The 16949-nt window shown below is 38.6% G+C and overlaps 2 protein-coding genes across 2 annotated transcripts; both read right to left on the bottom strand.

The window, feature by feature from the left end:
* Positions 1-1209: 1209 nt before the first annotated feature.
* Positions 1210-6105, bottom strand: LOC131311206 (CASP-like protein 4A3). Its single transcript, XM_058338549.1, has 3 exons — positions 5316-6105; positions 2700-2835; positions 1210-1618 (listed from the first exon to the last, which is right to left on the bottom strand). Exons 1-3 carry the CDS (start codon positions 5963-5965, stop codon positions 1424-1426), a joined length of 981 nt encoding a protein of 326 aa, XP_058194532.1. The 5' UTR covers positions 5966-6105; the 3' UTR covers positions 1210-1423.
* Positions 6106-9143: 3038 nt separating this feature from the next.
* On the bottom strand, positions 9144-15365 carry LOC131311238 (E3 ubiquitin-protein ligase SIS3). Its single transcript, XM_058338598.1, has 10 exons — positions 15115-15365; positions 14962-15000; positions 13372-13438; positions 13198-13271; positions 12643-12781; positions 12456-12548; positions 12198-12263; positions 10902-11021; positions 10510-10623; positions 9144-9652 (listed from the first exon to the last, which is right to left on the bottom strand). Exons 1-10 carry the CDS (start codon positions 15141-15143, stop codon positions 9287-9289), a joined length of 1107 nt encoding a protein of 368 aa, XP_058194581.1. The 5' UTR covers positions 15144-15365; the 3' UTR covers positions 9144-9286.
* Positions 15366-16949: the final 1584 nt, after the last annotated feature.

Here is a 16949-nt window from a genome sequence, read left to right as displayed (position 1 = left end):
ATCATCTAATTTAATTGACGATCATAAATATTGGCTCTCCCAAGGAACTGAATATTTTTTTTCCCAATAAATAAAATGAGGAACATCCATGTCTCAAAGCCCCTCGGGCTTGTTTGATTGGAGGGATTGTAAAATCAGTAATAAATTAATACCATGGGATTAGTCCACCTGTGTTTTTTTTTATCTCACGTGAATAAGGGTGAAGATTATATAGCTTTATACTGTATTTGGTTAAGATGTGATAAAAATGATGAGATAAGATTTTGAATAGTAATATTGGCCATTGGATCGAATTGGCAAGATAATCTGAATGTTGGCTTGTCCCAGGATTAATAATCCTTGGGTCGGCTTACGAGGTGGGCCCCATATGTTTTTTCCTAATCCAATTCCATTGTCAATCATTCCAATCAAACAAGCTCCTCAAGTATTATCAATTCTTTTCGGGCTAATTCATACAACAAATTTCTCTAGTTGGGATCCTTGCAAATATACGATGAGATTCTAAAAAAATAATCGAGGCGGCCGTAAACTGATCCAGTCACTTGAGTTATCAAAAATCCATGTTTCTCCTTTGACTAGGTCCGTCTGTGTATGTTATGGCCCAATTCAAAATAGTGCAAGATTGAGACTGGGCTAGAATTTGGGGCCTAGAAGGGATTTAGCGGCCTTAGCTCACAGCAGATGAAAGGATTTATTTGCCCTTTGGGCTGGATTACAAAAGGATTAATAACATCATTTACTGAACCATGACAAATGAACGAGGAGTACTCTCTCAAAATTGACAACCTTATCAAATTTTCAGCATTCATTAATCAATCATTCTGCAAAAGATTAATTAATGAAATTGATTTTCTCCTGGTAATGCTGTACTGTAATAATATATCTGCATGACAGAACTCACGAAATAACTTGACGGACTATTTGAAGAGGGACGCTACCCATGGTAGGCTTAAAAGCCCAAATCATACCGTGCACAATGAAACAATATAGATCTTGTTTGATAGATTTCATTGAGATCTTTTGAAACAGTACAAAAATATAATAAATTATTTTTTATTTACATTATTTTTGAGTTTGAAAATGTGAAACAAATACTTATTTTTTTAAAAAGTGTTCTGGAATGAGGCCTAGAAAGGATTTTTTGTTTTTTTGCCTAGACCAAACTGGTCTGGAGCGACTGGACAGGATTCATATACAAAATGTTGTCTGCAATGAAAAAAAAGGCCGTTTTATTATTCAAACACAGTGGAACTATTTCATTTACAAAAGCGATCGGATCAACCTAATAAACTTTGCCCCAAAAGTGTAACATGCCCAAAAACAAAAAATATATCGTCTGTACAATACACAATTTGTTTACGCCACTTTCTAGTTCCCTCATGGCCATAAAGCCTACGAATGCGTGGATGGTGATCGGCGGAGACTAAGTAGTACTGCGGTTGCAAAGGTTGTAGCCAGATATGAGAGAGCTAAGGGAAAAGGCAACAAAAGCCAAGAACGACATCCCAATAGAAGCGCTGGCCATCTCTGTGAACTCGTCTTTCCCCCAGTTCAGTACCCAGTCGTCTACCCTGGTGGCTGCCGATGATGATGCAGATATTAGAAGGTACGCCAGAATCTGCCAGTAAAATGAAAAAAGAAATCAATAACATGATTCCTTCTATTAAAGCGAAACAAAAATGGAGCGGAAACTTTTATTGTTTTTGGATTTATCTGAAGATCAAATAAACAGATTTAGCTCGTTGACTGGATCATCTTTCTTATATTTTCCTTTCACAAACGGTTCCACCAATACATGAACTAAACACAGCTTCAAAAGTGCCAGTTTATACCGCAGGCAGCGAAAAATGCAGTGAGACAAGCCGATGGTATAACTAAGGGTTTTCAAATTCATGCAGTTGCAGGCACATATCCAAGGAAGGTGGGGCGTCTTATCCACAAATTGGTTTACAGACACAACGAAAGGAGGAGAGAAATATTAAAAGATTCAACCATCTGAACAAGCTTCTACTAATGGAAAGTATGGCCCTAGAATAACAAAATAAACTATATCTTTGAACATGCTCCGGGAACAAGAACAAACACAACAAACTGATCATCAACCCTCATGTGCTAAACTCTCGCAAGTGCCAACCCAAGCTGTGAAACAGGAAGCTCAAACCAAAAGAATAAGGTTTGCTTCATCAGAAAAACTATTCTGGACACAATCAACCTCATCACTAAATTTAAAATATCACAAACAAGGAGGTCCCGAAGAAGAGAAACAGAGCTAAAAAATTCAGAAGGAATCCCATAAATAAGATGGTTCAGCAAAGTCTTATAAGTAGAGCTTGGTAACTGAGAAGGTAAATATATTTGATATGATTTATTGTCTTTGCTGCCAACCTCAACGTAGAAGGGGCTGGATTCCACTCAAACAGGCGTTTAAGTTAATTTAACGTCACAGATTACCCCAGACAGAGCAGAAACCAGCTAACAGTGCAGGGGTCAGATTGACCAAACTGGTCCCTAGATTCTTTCATCGTTTTGAAAATAAAAAAATCATTACAGAGAAGTGAACCTTGGAGCCTCGAATCAAAAGGGTACCACCCCAATTACTAGTAAAGCTAAATTATGACAAACTGGTACATCCATGTCATAAGAAGTAACAATCAGCAGCAGTATAATAAAAATGGGGAATACGGATATAAAACTCTTGCCTGATCCATTGCAAAATCAAAGTAACACCGGAGGGGGTGAAAGAAAAGGTGTTTCCCAGTGGCCAAATGGTAGGATAGATTGCATGCTTGAAACGCTGCATATACGAACCCAATAACAGTCACAGCAACACAGTACCTGTCATGAATTAGGTCTGTCATCACCTTTACAAAGAATGAATGGGGGAATACCAAAAAACTTTGAAAAACTAAAAGAATATTGTTAGTCACTTGCATGCAATCGAGAATCCACAGTTTGGAAGTAAACATTTCTGTAGATCGTAGAGCTGGAGTGCAGTTGTTTTGCAGTAACTGTTATGTAGTTCCAATAATTCCTTAGAGATGCATGAATTTTTTGATTTCGATCCTCAAGACTTCAACTTTAGGCTCTATTCACTTGTCAAGAAATTGATGCAGGAAAATTGTTCTGAATAAAATTTTGTAGTGAAGTGAAGACTCTGAACTCTGAAGTAAAAGAAAATGTAAAGTATTTTCCTACATGAGTTCTTTTGATAAAAAGAAATTTGTGGGAAAGACAAAAACAAGATTCCTGCAAATCTTGTGTTTCTTGTAGGATGAGTTTTGATGGAAAACTAATCTCAGTAGGATAGTTAGAGATGTGGGTCACACAACTTTCTTAGTAACTGAACACCCAAAAAAATGCAGGAAAGTCAGACATTCCTATACTTTCCTTTCCTTTCCTTGCAACTTAACAGGGCCTTATGAGCCAGTGCAAAAGACCAAAGGTACCTCTCTACACCTTTAGAGACCAAAAAAAAAAAAAACACTGTTGTTGGGCAAAAGACTACAAGACATGCTTTTAGGATAACCTTCTATTCTAGATAACAAAAGGAATTCTAAATTGGAAGTCTGTTCCAGCAATAACCTTACCAAACAAGTTATCTCAAAAGAATGGAAGCCAAATCCCCGTCTAGGAATATAAAACCTATGGGGAACAAAACAAAATGGTTACATAACCCACTAGCTATGAAGCACAGACATCCCTAGAGACCGGTGTGTCCCCGTGTCCGACACGGAGACACGCCGGGGACACCACAAAAATCTTACCAAGTGGCTTCCCTAACTGCAGAACCTTGCTATTCCCAGATGTAATAGAAACAACAAAGGTAGCTAGTGGTGTAGAAAATCATCAAAATTTGACAATTTACCTACCAATTGATATTCTCTAATTTCTTCAGCATATGAGGTGTTCAAATATATTGCAGCTCTCAGACATAGCTTCAAATTTGCAAATAGATTGGGTGATCCTTACCCATAATTAACAACCCAAAATAATGGAATTCCACAAGTAACCTACTCGAACATTATATCTCAAACGTGTTCAGAAGAGTTCCAAAAAGCAATTTCAAACAAACTTCACCCATATCTATATTTGGCCACCCACTAAGCAGTCTGATTTTCACAATTATTGACTTTGTTTTCTACACCAAAAATTTCAACTCTCTTTTTCAATCTTCTTTTTACCAATATCCCAGCAATATTCAGCAAAATCAAATAATGAAAATTGAAAATCAAACACTCAGTACAAAATTGAGCACTGTTAACTTCACATGGGAAGGAAAAAGAAAAACGATGTAACAAAAACACAAGTCTACTAATCTTAATTCCAGAAAACTACACCACATGTAGAGGTAACACGGAACTATTTAGTACTCTACGCACAAATACCTATATGCATACACACAATTATACATTTCACTGATAATCTAGTTTGAGGTAACCATACATGACTGATTATCCAGTGTGAGGGGACATGGACTTTCTTATTCGATTGATTGTCGAGTTACCGCCAAGGTGCCAGCCGAGATGGCCAAGTAGCTGGGATTCCCTCCCTCCCACACAGTCTTGGGTCCAAATCCCGCTTGCGGGTTGTTGAGCTTTTGAACCAGATGCTGTGGGGGGCCCTTGGTCCTGCTCGCACCTTGGTGGAGCTATGGTGACATGCTGTCCTCCTCCAGCTCCAGGCAATGGTTAATTTGCAAGAACGTGCTGTGGCGATGACCTTAATTGGGACAGTTAGCTAAACATTCCATAGTGGGTGGGAACCCCATTGGTTATGGCTGATAAATGTACCAAACCGCTCAAGTTCAAGCTCGTGTTTGTTCATTTAAGATCAGTTTATTACATAAACTATGCATGTTTGAACATCTTTTCGAAGTTCGTGAAGCTTTAGAACGATCAAACAAACTACTGCTCAGCTTGTTCGAGTTCTGATGTTTGAAAATTCCCAGCTACTCATATCGGTTTATGATTGGCTCGATTAAAGCTCATTTAAGATTGGTTCGTCTCGTAAACAACCCAAACTCAAACATATTTTTAGAACTTGCTATCATGCTCTTTCGGGGTTTTTTTTTTTTTTTTTTTAATCATGCTCTTTCCGGGTGTTTATCAGCCCTACCGTTGGTCACGCCATGGGGCATGGGAAGAAGCTACACTGGTCGCCCCTTCCCATCTTTTTTACTCGGCCACAAAAGATTGATTATCTAGTTTGAATTAATTTTTCACGATACTAGCAAATAATCTCCTACAAATTGAAAACATGATTTTGCTTAATTCACACACACACACACACACACACACACACACACAGAAACTAACCTGTACTCCTTGTACCGATCAAAGGAGTCACCACTCCACCCCTGAGTCTTATCTGCCGCCATAACCGAGAACGAAACCAAACACAACGCCACCTCGCAAACCCTAAACCCCAACTCCCCCCTCTTCACCACCACCTCCCTTTCCGTCCTCCTCACTATCCCCCTCACCACCCCATCCCCCCTCCCCTCTCCCTCCTCCCCCACCACTCCATCCTCCAAATCCCCCTCCCCTACTCCTCCCAACCCCGCAGCAACCTTCTTCGTCACCGCCTCCTCCCTCCCCGCCCTGTTATTATACAACACCACCGTCGACGACGGCGCCTCGAAATTCTTCTTCTTCTGCTGCTTCTGGTTGTGGTTGTGGTTTTCGAGGGGAGATCGGAGGGGGGAGAAGAATTTATCGATTGCTTTGGAGGGGGACTTGGTCGAGGCGGGCGGCGGATCCGGGTCGTCGGAGCGGAGGGGGGAGTCGGAGCGGAGCGGGGACTGGTACTGGGACTCGGTGTCGGACATCGATAAGGATCGGTTGTTGCTCCTCACGCTGTTTCCTCGGCTGTCCATTGGGGGTTTCGGCTCTCTCTCTTGGTTTTCTGTGCTGTTTGTGTTTGGGAGGAGAGAGAAGAAAGTGGAAGGAAAAGAGAGGGAAGGCATCGGCTTTTGTTTGCTTTGCTTTTTGTTGGGGGACTTTGGAGGAAAAAGAGGAAGAAAGTGGACTTGAACTAGTAGTGGAAACGGCTTTTACGTGTTACTAATAAGTTACATGCCGGGGCGGGTATGCGAGCGCGAGTGTAAATATGAAAGCGTATTTTAAAAATGAGTGGCTCTGATGTCCGAGGTTGTGCTGTCCCTCGGGGAAAGCATACATGTTGGGTCGATTCGGATTGTTCATGCTCGACAATAGACGACTCAGATTGCATCTTAGCCAAACAATAATGGACGATCAAGATGTGTCGGCAGAGATGCAAAGTCATTCATTGACGAGTATGGATGGCTCGAATCAGCCCAACACAAGACACTCCCAAGAGACTGATCACAAGTACAACCCGACGTGAATTTGGTGTCACACCAAATAATGTATCAATAGTTTTATTGTTTTAAGTACGAACGGTTTGGATCATTTACGTGTGTGTGGGACGAAGATTGTTTTTGTTGGGGACTTTGGAGGAAACAGAGTGAAAGCGGACTTGAGCTTTAGTTTATACAGGTCGGTAGTGATAATGACTTTTACGTGTAGAAGCAACTAATCAGGGATTGACAAGTTGGATGTGAATTTAATAATTGTAGTTGTTGTTAACGTGGCGCGCATATGTGTGGACGTAAGTCACGTAATGTGCGAGCGGGTGCGGGAGCATGAGCGCAAGTGTAAAAAAATCTTTCAGAAACATTTTGAACAAGTAAAATTTGTTAGCGCTAGAATTAAGAGCGCAAGCGTAGAGCGACGATAAAGAGCGAAAGCAAATGCCATTTTAGAAAACTATATGAAGGTTTGGAAAGGGGGTCCATTGTGGATCGTCACACGTATTACTAAGAATATATCCCCCAGAGACGTCGACTGATAGGTTAAAAAAAATAAAGAATATGATTGATTTATCGCCAACTTCGTTTTATTTATTTTTTATTTTGCCATTCGTTAAAATCTACTTTATCCTAGTGCTACAAATTATTGAGGTCCTTCTAGGCTGACAGCGCAAACAGTATTATCCAAAATCATAAGATTAATAACAAGGAGATACATGCAATTATTGCCTTCATTTTAAATGAGTGAGAGCAAAAGTTTTTTATTTTAAAATGTGGTAAGAGAGAAGAAGCTTTGGAACCAAATGACTGGAAATATGGTAGGTAGCTTGTTCTATAATTAATAGTGGCAGATCAAATGTCACCATAGTGTTGCTTTCAAAAGAAAATTGATAACTACGTGCATAATTTCCATGCTGTCTACAAAGTAGGAACTAGTACTTATCCTCCCATCCACTTTGAGCGAACCCGGGGACCCTGCTGTCCCCTTAAGGAACAGCATGGGTGCTAGGCCCATTCGGGCCATTCATGCTCGGCATTTCCTTTGAGGCACCACCAGCCATACTTGTCACGGCTCTCTGCTAATAATAAGTGTGGTCAAGTCAAGCATAAATACTCAACTCAACTCAACTTAATTAGCTGGTTCATAAAGCAAGCTAGCTAGAACAGAAAAAACAAAAAGGAAAAGCCAAGTCCAAGGTGTCTAATTTACTCAAAAGGAAAAGTGAACACCCTGTCGAAAATTATGCATACCAGTGGAGGCTTAATCATGAACCAACTAGGGATAGCTTTCTGCCTTTCTCTACCAAAGTAAAGGCACACAAAATTCTCTCTCAACTTTGTTTTCTCTTGCCAATTAAACAAATTCCTCTAAATCCAAATGTGGAGTACAAATGAGGGCACCTTTCAAAACATGAAGCCATGGGTTGTGACCCTTTTGCCTTTTCCAACATGAGATACTTGTCTTTTTACTTTAGCATCCGATGGTCCTAGTATTTTGCAAAAGAATAATCCTCCAATCTCTAAAGTACAGAGAAAAGTATCTCATTCGCTAGCTGCCATTACTCCATTCCCGAGTATTATTCATTGGTTTTGAACCACAACTCTCGGTGTATTGAACTATTGATTGATATGGTACTTTTACTGATCGGATGAAGCAATCTAATCCACTTTGATTGATTAATTTAATTGCGCAGGAGATAAAGTCAGCTCAATCTATCTATTTCTTAGAGCATCCACACCCATGAATGTCACTTTTCCATTGTTATTCTCATTTATTACCAATGAATATGTTACTAAGTTGTAAAAATAACAAGAGTGGTACATCCATGTATGCCATTTTGCCATTACCATTCTCTCTCTCTCTCTCTCTCTCTCTCTCTAAAATGTCAATTTTGCCAAATTTGAATTTTTTTTTGAGTTTGTGGGTGTAGAGTGCTATTTGCCATTTCTTTTGTCATTTTTGAGAAATGGCAACAAATTATACCAAATTTAGCAATTGATGTGGTTGTTCTTACCGACACAGATCCCTACACGTATATGGCCCATACAAGTTGATGCACATGACTCCAAACGGTTCTAGACACATCTGTGTCCAAATTTTTGTAAAAAACTACATTTGTATCTCTATTACCAATTTACAACAGGAACGCCTTAGCAACCACCAAAAATTTTTGCTTTCCACTTCATCAAAGCTCAAATAAGTTCTCTCAACATTAATTTGCAGTCGATGCCTAAATAACAAGCACGAGAAGGCAAAGAAACTTTTCCTTAGCCCCCAAGCTTAGTCCGGGTGGTCGGCCGGTTTACTCCCCACACAATTGACCAGGGTCAGACACCAAGAAAGTAGTTTTTTGTAAATTCCCTAGCCCTAGCATGAGATGGCCTACTTTTGACCGGACTGGGAAGGAGATTAGTTGAGGTGTCCGTAAACTGACCTGAACACCCTGATCATCAAACAAAAAAAAACAAAGAAGGAAAAACAGAACTTTTCCTCGTGGAGCTTCACGAAAAGCCACTTTCCAGTCGGCTTCTTTTGAACTTTATTTGTGTAGCCACATGCACATCTTTATCACCTTTATTGCTACACTAATTATTTGACCATTTAAGTAAACTTATCTTCTTCTTTTTTGGTTAAACATTTAACTAAACTTGTCACTCAATATGATACCTGATGCACACTTGCATAGCAATGCCTAACAAATTCTAAAGACCATATTGCCCCAAAAGTATCCACTTAACCTGCTGGTCACCACATCCTATATATTTGCACACAAAAAAAAACAAAAAAACAAGAAAACTAAACGATATACAATTAAGGAAACGATCAGTTAACAGAGTTTTCAGATCAAAAAATTTTGTCAACAAAACAAAGCACAATGGACACACCTCATTTTACGCCTCTTAAGCACACACTGGTTAGAATACGAATCAACAAAATATTAGTAGTCGCAAACTCTACCGTTGAGGAGCGTTTGGATGCACAACAAGCTGACGTTCCACCGGCACACTTCCATTCTCAGCAGTTTCCAAGGCAACATCGGCATCGCTAACGGGGCCCGCATTTTCTAAACGAACGGGTCGGAGCAAACCTTGCAATCTCAGAAGGTAACTCTGGCTGGGCGGCTGGGTTCTTACGTAACGGGTCACCGTTGTCAGGACACTTATGGGTGACCGTTCGGAATCGGGCCGCATGTTGGATAATGCACTGAGGTCAAGGTTTGGAAAGACCGAACAACGGCACCGGGGGCATTTCACGTTCAGACGAAGCCACTCGTCGATGCATTCTACATGGAAATTGTGAGCGCAAGGAAGCCCACGAACCTGCACCACCATAATTGAAAAGCTTAGCTCAAGTTTCCATGGGTTGTCCGATTAAAAAAAAAGTTCCTATGGTTGTATTTGGGTTGTATTTGGATCACGGTTTTGGGTAAGGAAATGCCAAAAAGTTGAAAGAACTTGAGCTAAATACAACTTGAGCTAAATACGGCCTTAGAGCATCTAATTAAAGGTTTCTTTTGCTTAAAATACAGCTTTAGAGAGTCTAATTACAGGTTTCATATTCGATTACCTTCTTATTTTCCTTATCCAAATCCCTGATCCAAATATAGCCTTAGAGCATCTCTAAGGATGACCTATTTGAGCTGCCAATGCCAAAAACTGTTGCAAGAGCTCACTGAAAAAGCTGTCCACAGTCTCTCTGTCACACACACATAATGAGGCCCACAAGAAACATTTCCATTTGGTTTTTTGTGAGAGGCAAATAGAAGAAACAGAATTTGCACCATTGGAGCAAGAGTTCCTTGTATTAGTATTTTAGTTAGGGTCTAGCATGCCAAAACAACAAAAGCTACAAAACCACATGAGATACTCTAAGTAGACCAACTGATCCGTAATAATGCATGTATATGCGTTTTCTGGGGATTATGGGGATGCCCTCTGCCCTTCTGAATGAGCTAGAGTTGAATTGTAAACAGAAAAATGCACTGCAAGGATGACTGCAGCTCTATACAGATGCTTTAAATCCTAGGAACTTGTAACTTAACTTCAGCAGGCTTATTACGGGAAATGACAACATGCAAGCAAATAAAACTCTCTCTATATACAATTGGTTCAAGATATAATGAATCATGTAACTGAGGTTATTCACTCATAACATTTTGAACCAAGGATATAATTACCTCATTTCCAACATGAAACTCTTCTAGGCAGATGGGGCATTCGCTGCAATCAGTGGGAACTGCCTTCAACCTGAACTTTGGAAGATCCTGAATGAGTGCTTCGACTGCTTCTGTCTGCATGCATTTTGGTTTTATCAAACTTCCTAAGCGATAAACTGTAATCCTCATTATGACAGAATATAGATCAAAGCATATACCTAAAAACAAAAATATCTACCTATGATGATAAAAAAATTTGACAAAAATTAAATGAAGAGATTGAAAACCTAAAGTACATTATATAATAGCGGCTTCATATTACAAGTAGCTAGGTCAGATACTAAAACGTTAAAATCACTAAAAAATGTACCTGACAAACTGGCTCCAGACCTAGTAATTTACTAAATTGGTACCTGTGCTGGTGTCAAGTATATTCCGAATTGGTATGCAGCAGCTTCTTGGCCCATGACTCTCAACTCTTGGCCCGCAGCTTCAAATGCCCAATCCGGTACTCGAACCATGTCAACCAACACCTGAAAGAGAGCATGATCGTTACAGCATTTTGAACGGCAGAAAAAAAGTTGCTTTGACCTCTTGAACAATCATTTGCCAAAGGAGAGATCATGTAGAAAACTAACAACAACCAGAATCATTATGGGACTAGATAATAGACTAGTTTGAGCTGACACAACAAAACATCAAAGAACCTCAACAAACATGATGTATGACATGGAATGGTAACACCTCTTTCATTGAGAATGGTTCTAAGAATCCTAAAGCAATGCATTTGCATGTTAGAGTCTTAGTGACTTATGTATGCAGTATGTTCTTATTTTTAAGCTCTCTTCTGTTTGAATGCTTTAGGTATTCTTCTTTTAGTTTTAACTTTTCATTGTCATAATGAATAATCTTGTCCAAGCACTCGAAATTTTAACAAATTCTTAATTTATTATCTGCCACCAAGTCTTGGGATAACAAATATCCACCAGAAGGGTCAAAAATAAGAAGAAAAAGTTCAACAAGTCCCAGCAAATGGTTAAAACTTCAAACACATGTTTCTTGTAGCCAGCCATTCACCAGCCTGCAGCATTTTCTCTGCAACACCAAAAGTGCAAGCTTAACTCCTTCAGCGAATACAAAACTGCTAAATGTACTCTGTTGGTTATGAAAGGTGATTGGAAGACCTTTGGTGGGATTCCGGAGGCGTGTAATGCCCATAGATCAAGCACAACAAAATGATGCACATGGATTCATCAAGAGCTACATTAAGTATTAGAGTGTGCAATCAGCATTTGATTGTAAGGAAAGGAACCCTTGTAGTGGCTCATTTATAGTGCTTGGAATTCTGGACTAGGTCCCATTATTTTACATCCCACTTGGGGAATTCCACATTAGAATCACTTGCCTCCTTTGCTGGTTGACTTACTGTAATTGCTCATGATTTCCGTGAGACCTAATCGTTTATTTTTGGGTGTGTTGATAATCTTGGAAATCATGTTTTTGATAAATTGCCGAGTAAAGATCATCGAAAATCAACTCAAGGGGTTTTTTAGGTAGTCATACTACTTTACTTGCATGACCCCAAAGGAGACTTGATTTTTTTCCTTTTATTGTCGTATAAACAAGCAATCAGAGTCCTTCAAACCAACCCTGCAATTAAATTACACATAAAAAGCAGAGAACTCAAAATTGTTATGATCAGAACTTACCCCATATTCTGAAATAGGAATCCCCTGTTGAGCACGTAATAAATGTGCTTGTCTTCGCGTTAACCACTGCAAAGATAGATCCTTTAGTAAGACCAGTGTGCAAGTATTGTGATTCCGTGAATATAGAGAGGAACATCATTGGAGTATCAGCAGGTGCAAAGTTCAATAAAAAGTGTGTAGCAAAAAGCTAACTAAACTCCCCCATAGATATACAGGCAAACAAGTCATTAAATTGAGGTACCTAAGAGTATAACTTACCTTTCCCGCAGACATGCAGGCAATGCAAAAGAGTCCACAGTAGCTAAAAAGCAACCAAATAAGGAACCCCCATTTCTGACCTTCTTCAGGCAACTGAAAAATTGAAAAACATGTCCTCATTTTGAGCAAATACTCCCCACAAACAGAACGGGCGGGCGGGCGGGCTGTGAAGGGACACAAAACTTACACAGTTTTTTGCACTAGAGAACCACAGTGTACCAATAACTGTCCAAACCCAGAGAAACGGATAGAGTAGCACAGAAAGAATTGAAAGAACCACCATTCTTCCACAGAAACGTGCATACCTCTGCTGCCATCCAAAATCCCTAAAATCGATAAAAGTTGCCAAATGAGAACTCTGTTGAGAATTTTCAGCATAAATAAGATGCCTCCAGGGTTCAGGTGCTTGGTAAAGGAACATTCTACAACACCTCTGTAACCTCTTTAGAAGAAGATTTGGAAAACAAAATTCTTCGAGGAACACAGTGAACAACTTCTAGAAAAAAATGGACAAAAACCAGTGTTTTTAACTGGAGCAATATGGAAACATCACTTTGCAATATCAGGGGAAAAAGCTTCGAAATCATATTTGACTTTTTCAAAAATGGGTTGCATTCAGAACGTATAAGATCATGTTCACCATGTTTACTGCATATAACACGGTGAAAAAAAACCTTCCACTTAAAATAAGATCTTTATAACATAAACTAAAAACCTCAAAGTCCAAGATTAGGGGCCTTACAATCCCATGCCAGCAGCAAGCCCATTATCTACAAACATCAAGAGCCGAAAAACAAAAACTGCAGTGTAGTCAACCTAAGCCAAGAAATCAATTAGACCAACAAATTCATCAAATATCACCAGAAACAAGACCAACTAGATCCAGTTTTGTTACTGAAGGATTAAAGAAACCCACCACGATCCATATGTGCAGAGGGTATGTACAGAAATGGTACCGCTTCCAATTGATTGCCACAATGATTCTAATTGTCAACTCGTCAAAGAATCAACACAAAGACTCCACCCAAGAAACATGTATTAAAATATCAATGTAGAATTATGGTAGAGTCCTATTGTCATGAGTTATTTACCAGAAGCAAAAAATATTGTGCCACAAAGTATGTTTCATGTGAGAGTGAGAAATTTCTGAGGGTAAAACTGGTAAATTCTTGAAGTCCTCAATATTTTTATACAACTAGAAGTTTTCAACCTAAACATTGAGATTACTGATTCAATGTTTGGTTAGACTGGGATAAAAGGAATATGATTATTTCTTGCAGTTGGATGATGAAGGAAGTGAATGCTGAGGATAGGGACTACTTAATACTAGTTAATACCAACCTCGCCATCGTATTAACTAATACTACCCAAGATGAATAAGGCTCCAATTATAGTACGGGGCTATGTTACATGGATCCTTCATTTTGGCTCAAGTACCCGTATCGATGTGTCCGACACCCGTATCCTTTTGGACACTCGGATCCTCTAATTGTTAAGATACTTTCAGAAAAGGAATATCAAATTAGCTAGAACAACAATACTTCGAGTATTTTACATAGACAAGAAATAGGGAAATAGCAAAAACATAATTTTCTTAACCTTTTTTTGTTTGAATACATTTGTAAACAGAGTTATGGTACATAATCTGTGAAAATTATGCAATATATAATACAAACAAGAGTTCAAGACGTGTCCCCATACCGGTACCCAAGTTGGGAACACATATCCACGTATCCTAAGATTTAAGTTTACGAAGGTCCGACACTTGGACTTGCACCCACACCCGATACTCGCACCTGAGTCCATGTAACATAGGTACCGGGAACCACAATCAACTGCCGGACTAAGTAATTCCAGCAGGGGCGGTCGGCAAGGGGGGATCCGGGCCCCTGCCCAACTCCAAATGTTCTCGCTTATTATTCTAATTTCCAGGTTGATTAAGAAAAACAATATGGGAATGGCCCCTTCAAGTCTCTTGAGTGAAAAAAAAAATCTTAAAATTTCTACATGCATGGGGTAAAAATTCCTAAAATTTCAAAAAAAATTGGATGGCTGTATAAAATTAAACGGTGGCTATGCAAATATACACAATATTGTCTTTTCTTTGGACCTTGCAAGTAACAATTTTATATAAAATGTTTTTTATTATGAATATGAAAATACACGTGATTCGGGACACTACTAGACACAAATCCTAAGTCCGCCACTGAATTCTAGGGAACATGTAGATTCCACAAGTTCCCAATTCCTAATTCCTCGTTTTAGTACCTGAATCAAACATGCCATAAGGTGCATTGAGAAATTTCTTAGACCAATTTACTAATGGTTCTTGAAATTTATTGAAAATAAGTTCTGAAAATCGGACCGGACAGCAAATCCCCGGATAATCTAGTGCGATCCAGAACTGTACAACCCACAATTACGAGACAGCAGGGTAGAACTCCCCGGTTAACCTTACTCACAACAAGAGATCAAACTCCAAACATTAAAACATCCAAAAGGATACATACTTGTCGCCAACATTGACAAGAAAAACCCATCGTACCTGAAAATATTGGAATCAAGAACTCATTCGATTGAACAGAATACAAGAAGTGGAAAAAACCAAAATTAAGTCCAATAAAAAAGATTACTTTTAATTAAATACTATCAAACTCACCACTTGAAATCCACGCCTCGAATCGCCATAGAGTAGTAACGGTATGGAAACCCTAGGATTTGTCACTCCAAGATTCAATCTTCATTTCAATCTGTTGCGTATCTGTGTCGATTGAGTCAGAGAATTAAATGGGCTGAATCTAGAGTGAGAAAAGGGAAAAGGGAGGAATAAAGAAGTGAAGCCAGAGAGAGAGAGAGAGAGAGAGAGAGAGAGCTTTGGAAGCTTTTTTGGCAAACAGAACAAAATTGTGAACTAAACCTGTAGAACTGGAACTTAAACTTCATTCGGACGGACGTTGCTCCTTTTCTTTACGCCGTTATCTGACGGCGTTTCCGTCTGGCCCAATATGTACACGTGCGATAGGGTTTCAAATGAGCTGACTTGAGCGTCGGGCTCAAGCTCGACTCGTTTACTAAACGAACCAAAAATTTGAGTTTAAGTTCGGCTCAAAGCTTAACAAGCAAAGCTTAATCATTTGCTCATTTACTAAACAAGCCTCTCCGAACTCACAAACTACTTGGTTCATTTGCAAAGAAAAATCAACAACCTAAGGATATCGATTACTGGATGAGCATGATATATTTGAGCAAAGAAAAACAAACAAAAAATTACATCTGCAACTTAAACTGTCGGCACAAATCTGTTGTGTTCACATGGCAATAGATGTTCAATTTCGTTGATTTTATACAAGATTTATGCGTTTGACGAGCTCTACAAAATGAATGATTCCGATCAATATTGCGAACCCGTCTTTAGTGCATAACAGCCTAAACTAGACCAGACTAGATGTTAATAATAAAACTGTACAGGAACTTTCTCCATACACTTGCGTGCAAATTAGAGGCAACCTCATTGAAATATTCTCGAATTATATACGTTTCGTAATCCCTTGAATAAATGCCAAAAGAATCAAGCAGATATGTGGGGCTTTCTTTCTTATATTTTGTTCTTTATACTGTATTTATATTGGTAAATCGTACTCCCTCCGTCCTCAATTAGATGGCAATTTTTGATATTTATGTCAATTTTAATTCCTTATATATTTCAATATGAATCTCAAAAAATATGCAATATGGATCTTGTTTGATAGTTTTCGATTAGTTCTATCATATAAAGTTTTCAAACTCGTGAAAATATTATATATTGAAAGATATAAGTAATGAAAAATGACACAAATTTCAAAAAATGTTATCCAATTTGGGATGGAGTGAGTACGTAACTTTAGAATAGTTTAGTACTGGCTTTGTTTGGTTGGGAGTTTAGTTTAGTTTTGATAGTAGGTGGTGAGCGAAATAAGATAATAATCGAAGAGATGGGTAATGATTGGAGAGAGTAGAGAGAGATGAGAAAGTAATAATTGAAAAAATAGGATAATGATTGAAGAAAGAAGTAATATAACGATTGAAAAACTAAACTAAAATGTGAACCGAACACAACGTTTATTGTTCGAGTTTTTCTCTTTTTTGACACTCGCAAATCCGTAATCGTTGTGCGTACGGAATGGTGTGGGTTTAAACTTCTGACAAATTAGAGGTCTCCGATGGGCTACCAAACACATTCTTATTGAGAGTTACTAACACATTCTTATTGAGAGTTACTAAGGCTCCGTTCCAGAACATCCTCTTAAAAAATAAGTACTTATTTTACATTTTAAAACTCTAAAATAATGTAAATGAAAAATAATTTTTTAATTTTTTTTGCACCGTATTAAAGATCTCAATGAGATCTATCAAATAAGATCCATAGTGGTAGGAAAATTATTTGCGTAAGCATATGATTTTTTAGCTTGAAATTGACTTCTTAAAAAATAAGTATTTATTTATCTTTCTGGAACG

Source organism: Rhododendron vialii, chromosome 12a, assembly GCF_030253575.1.
Source record: "Rhododendron vialii isolate Sample 1 chromosome 12a, ASM3025357v1".
In the NCBI taxonomy this organism is placed as follows: domain Eukaryota; kingdom Viridiplantae; phylum Streptophyta; class Magnoliopsida; order Ericales; family Ericaceae; genus Rhododendron; species Rhododendron vialii.
Note: the sequence above shows the minus strand (reverse complement) of the source record. Positions and strands in the feature narration are given on the sequence as shown.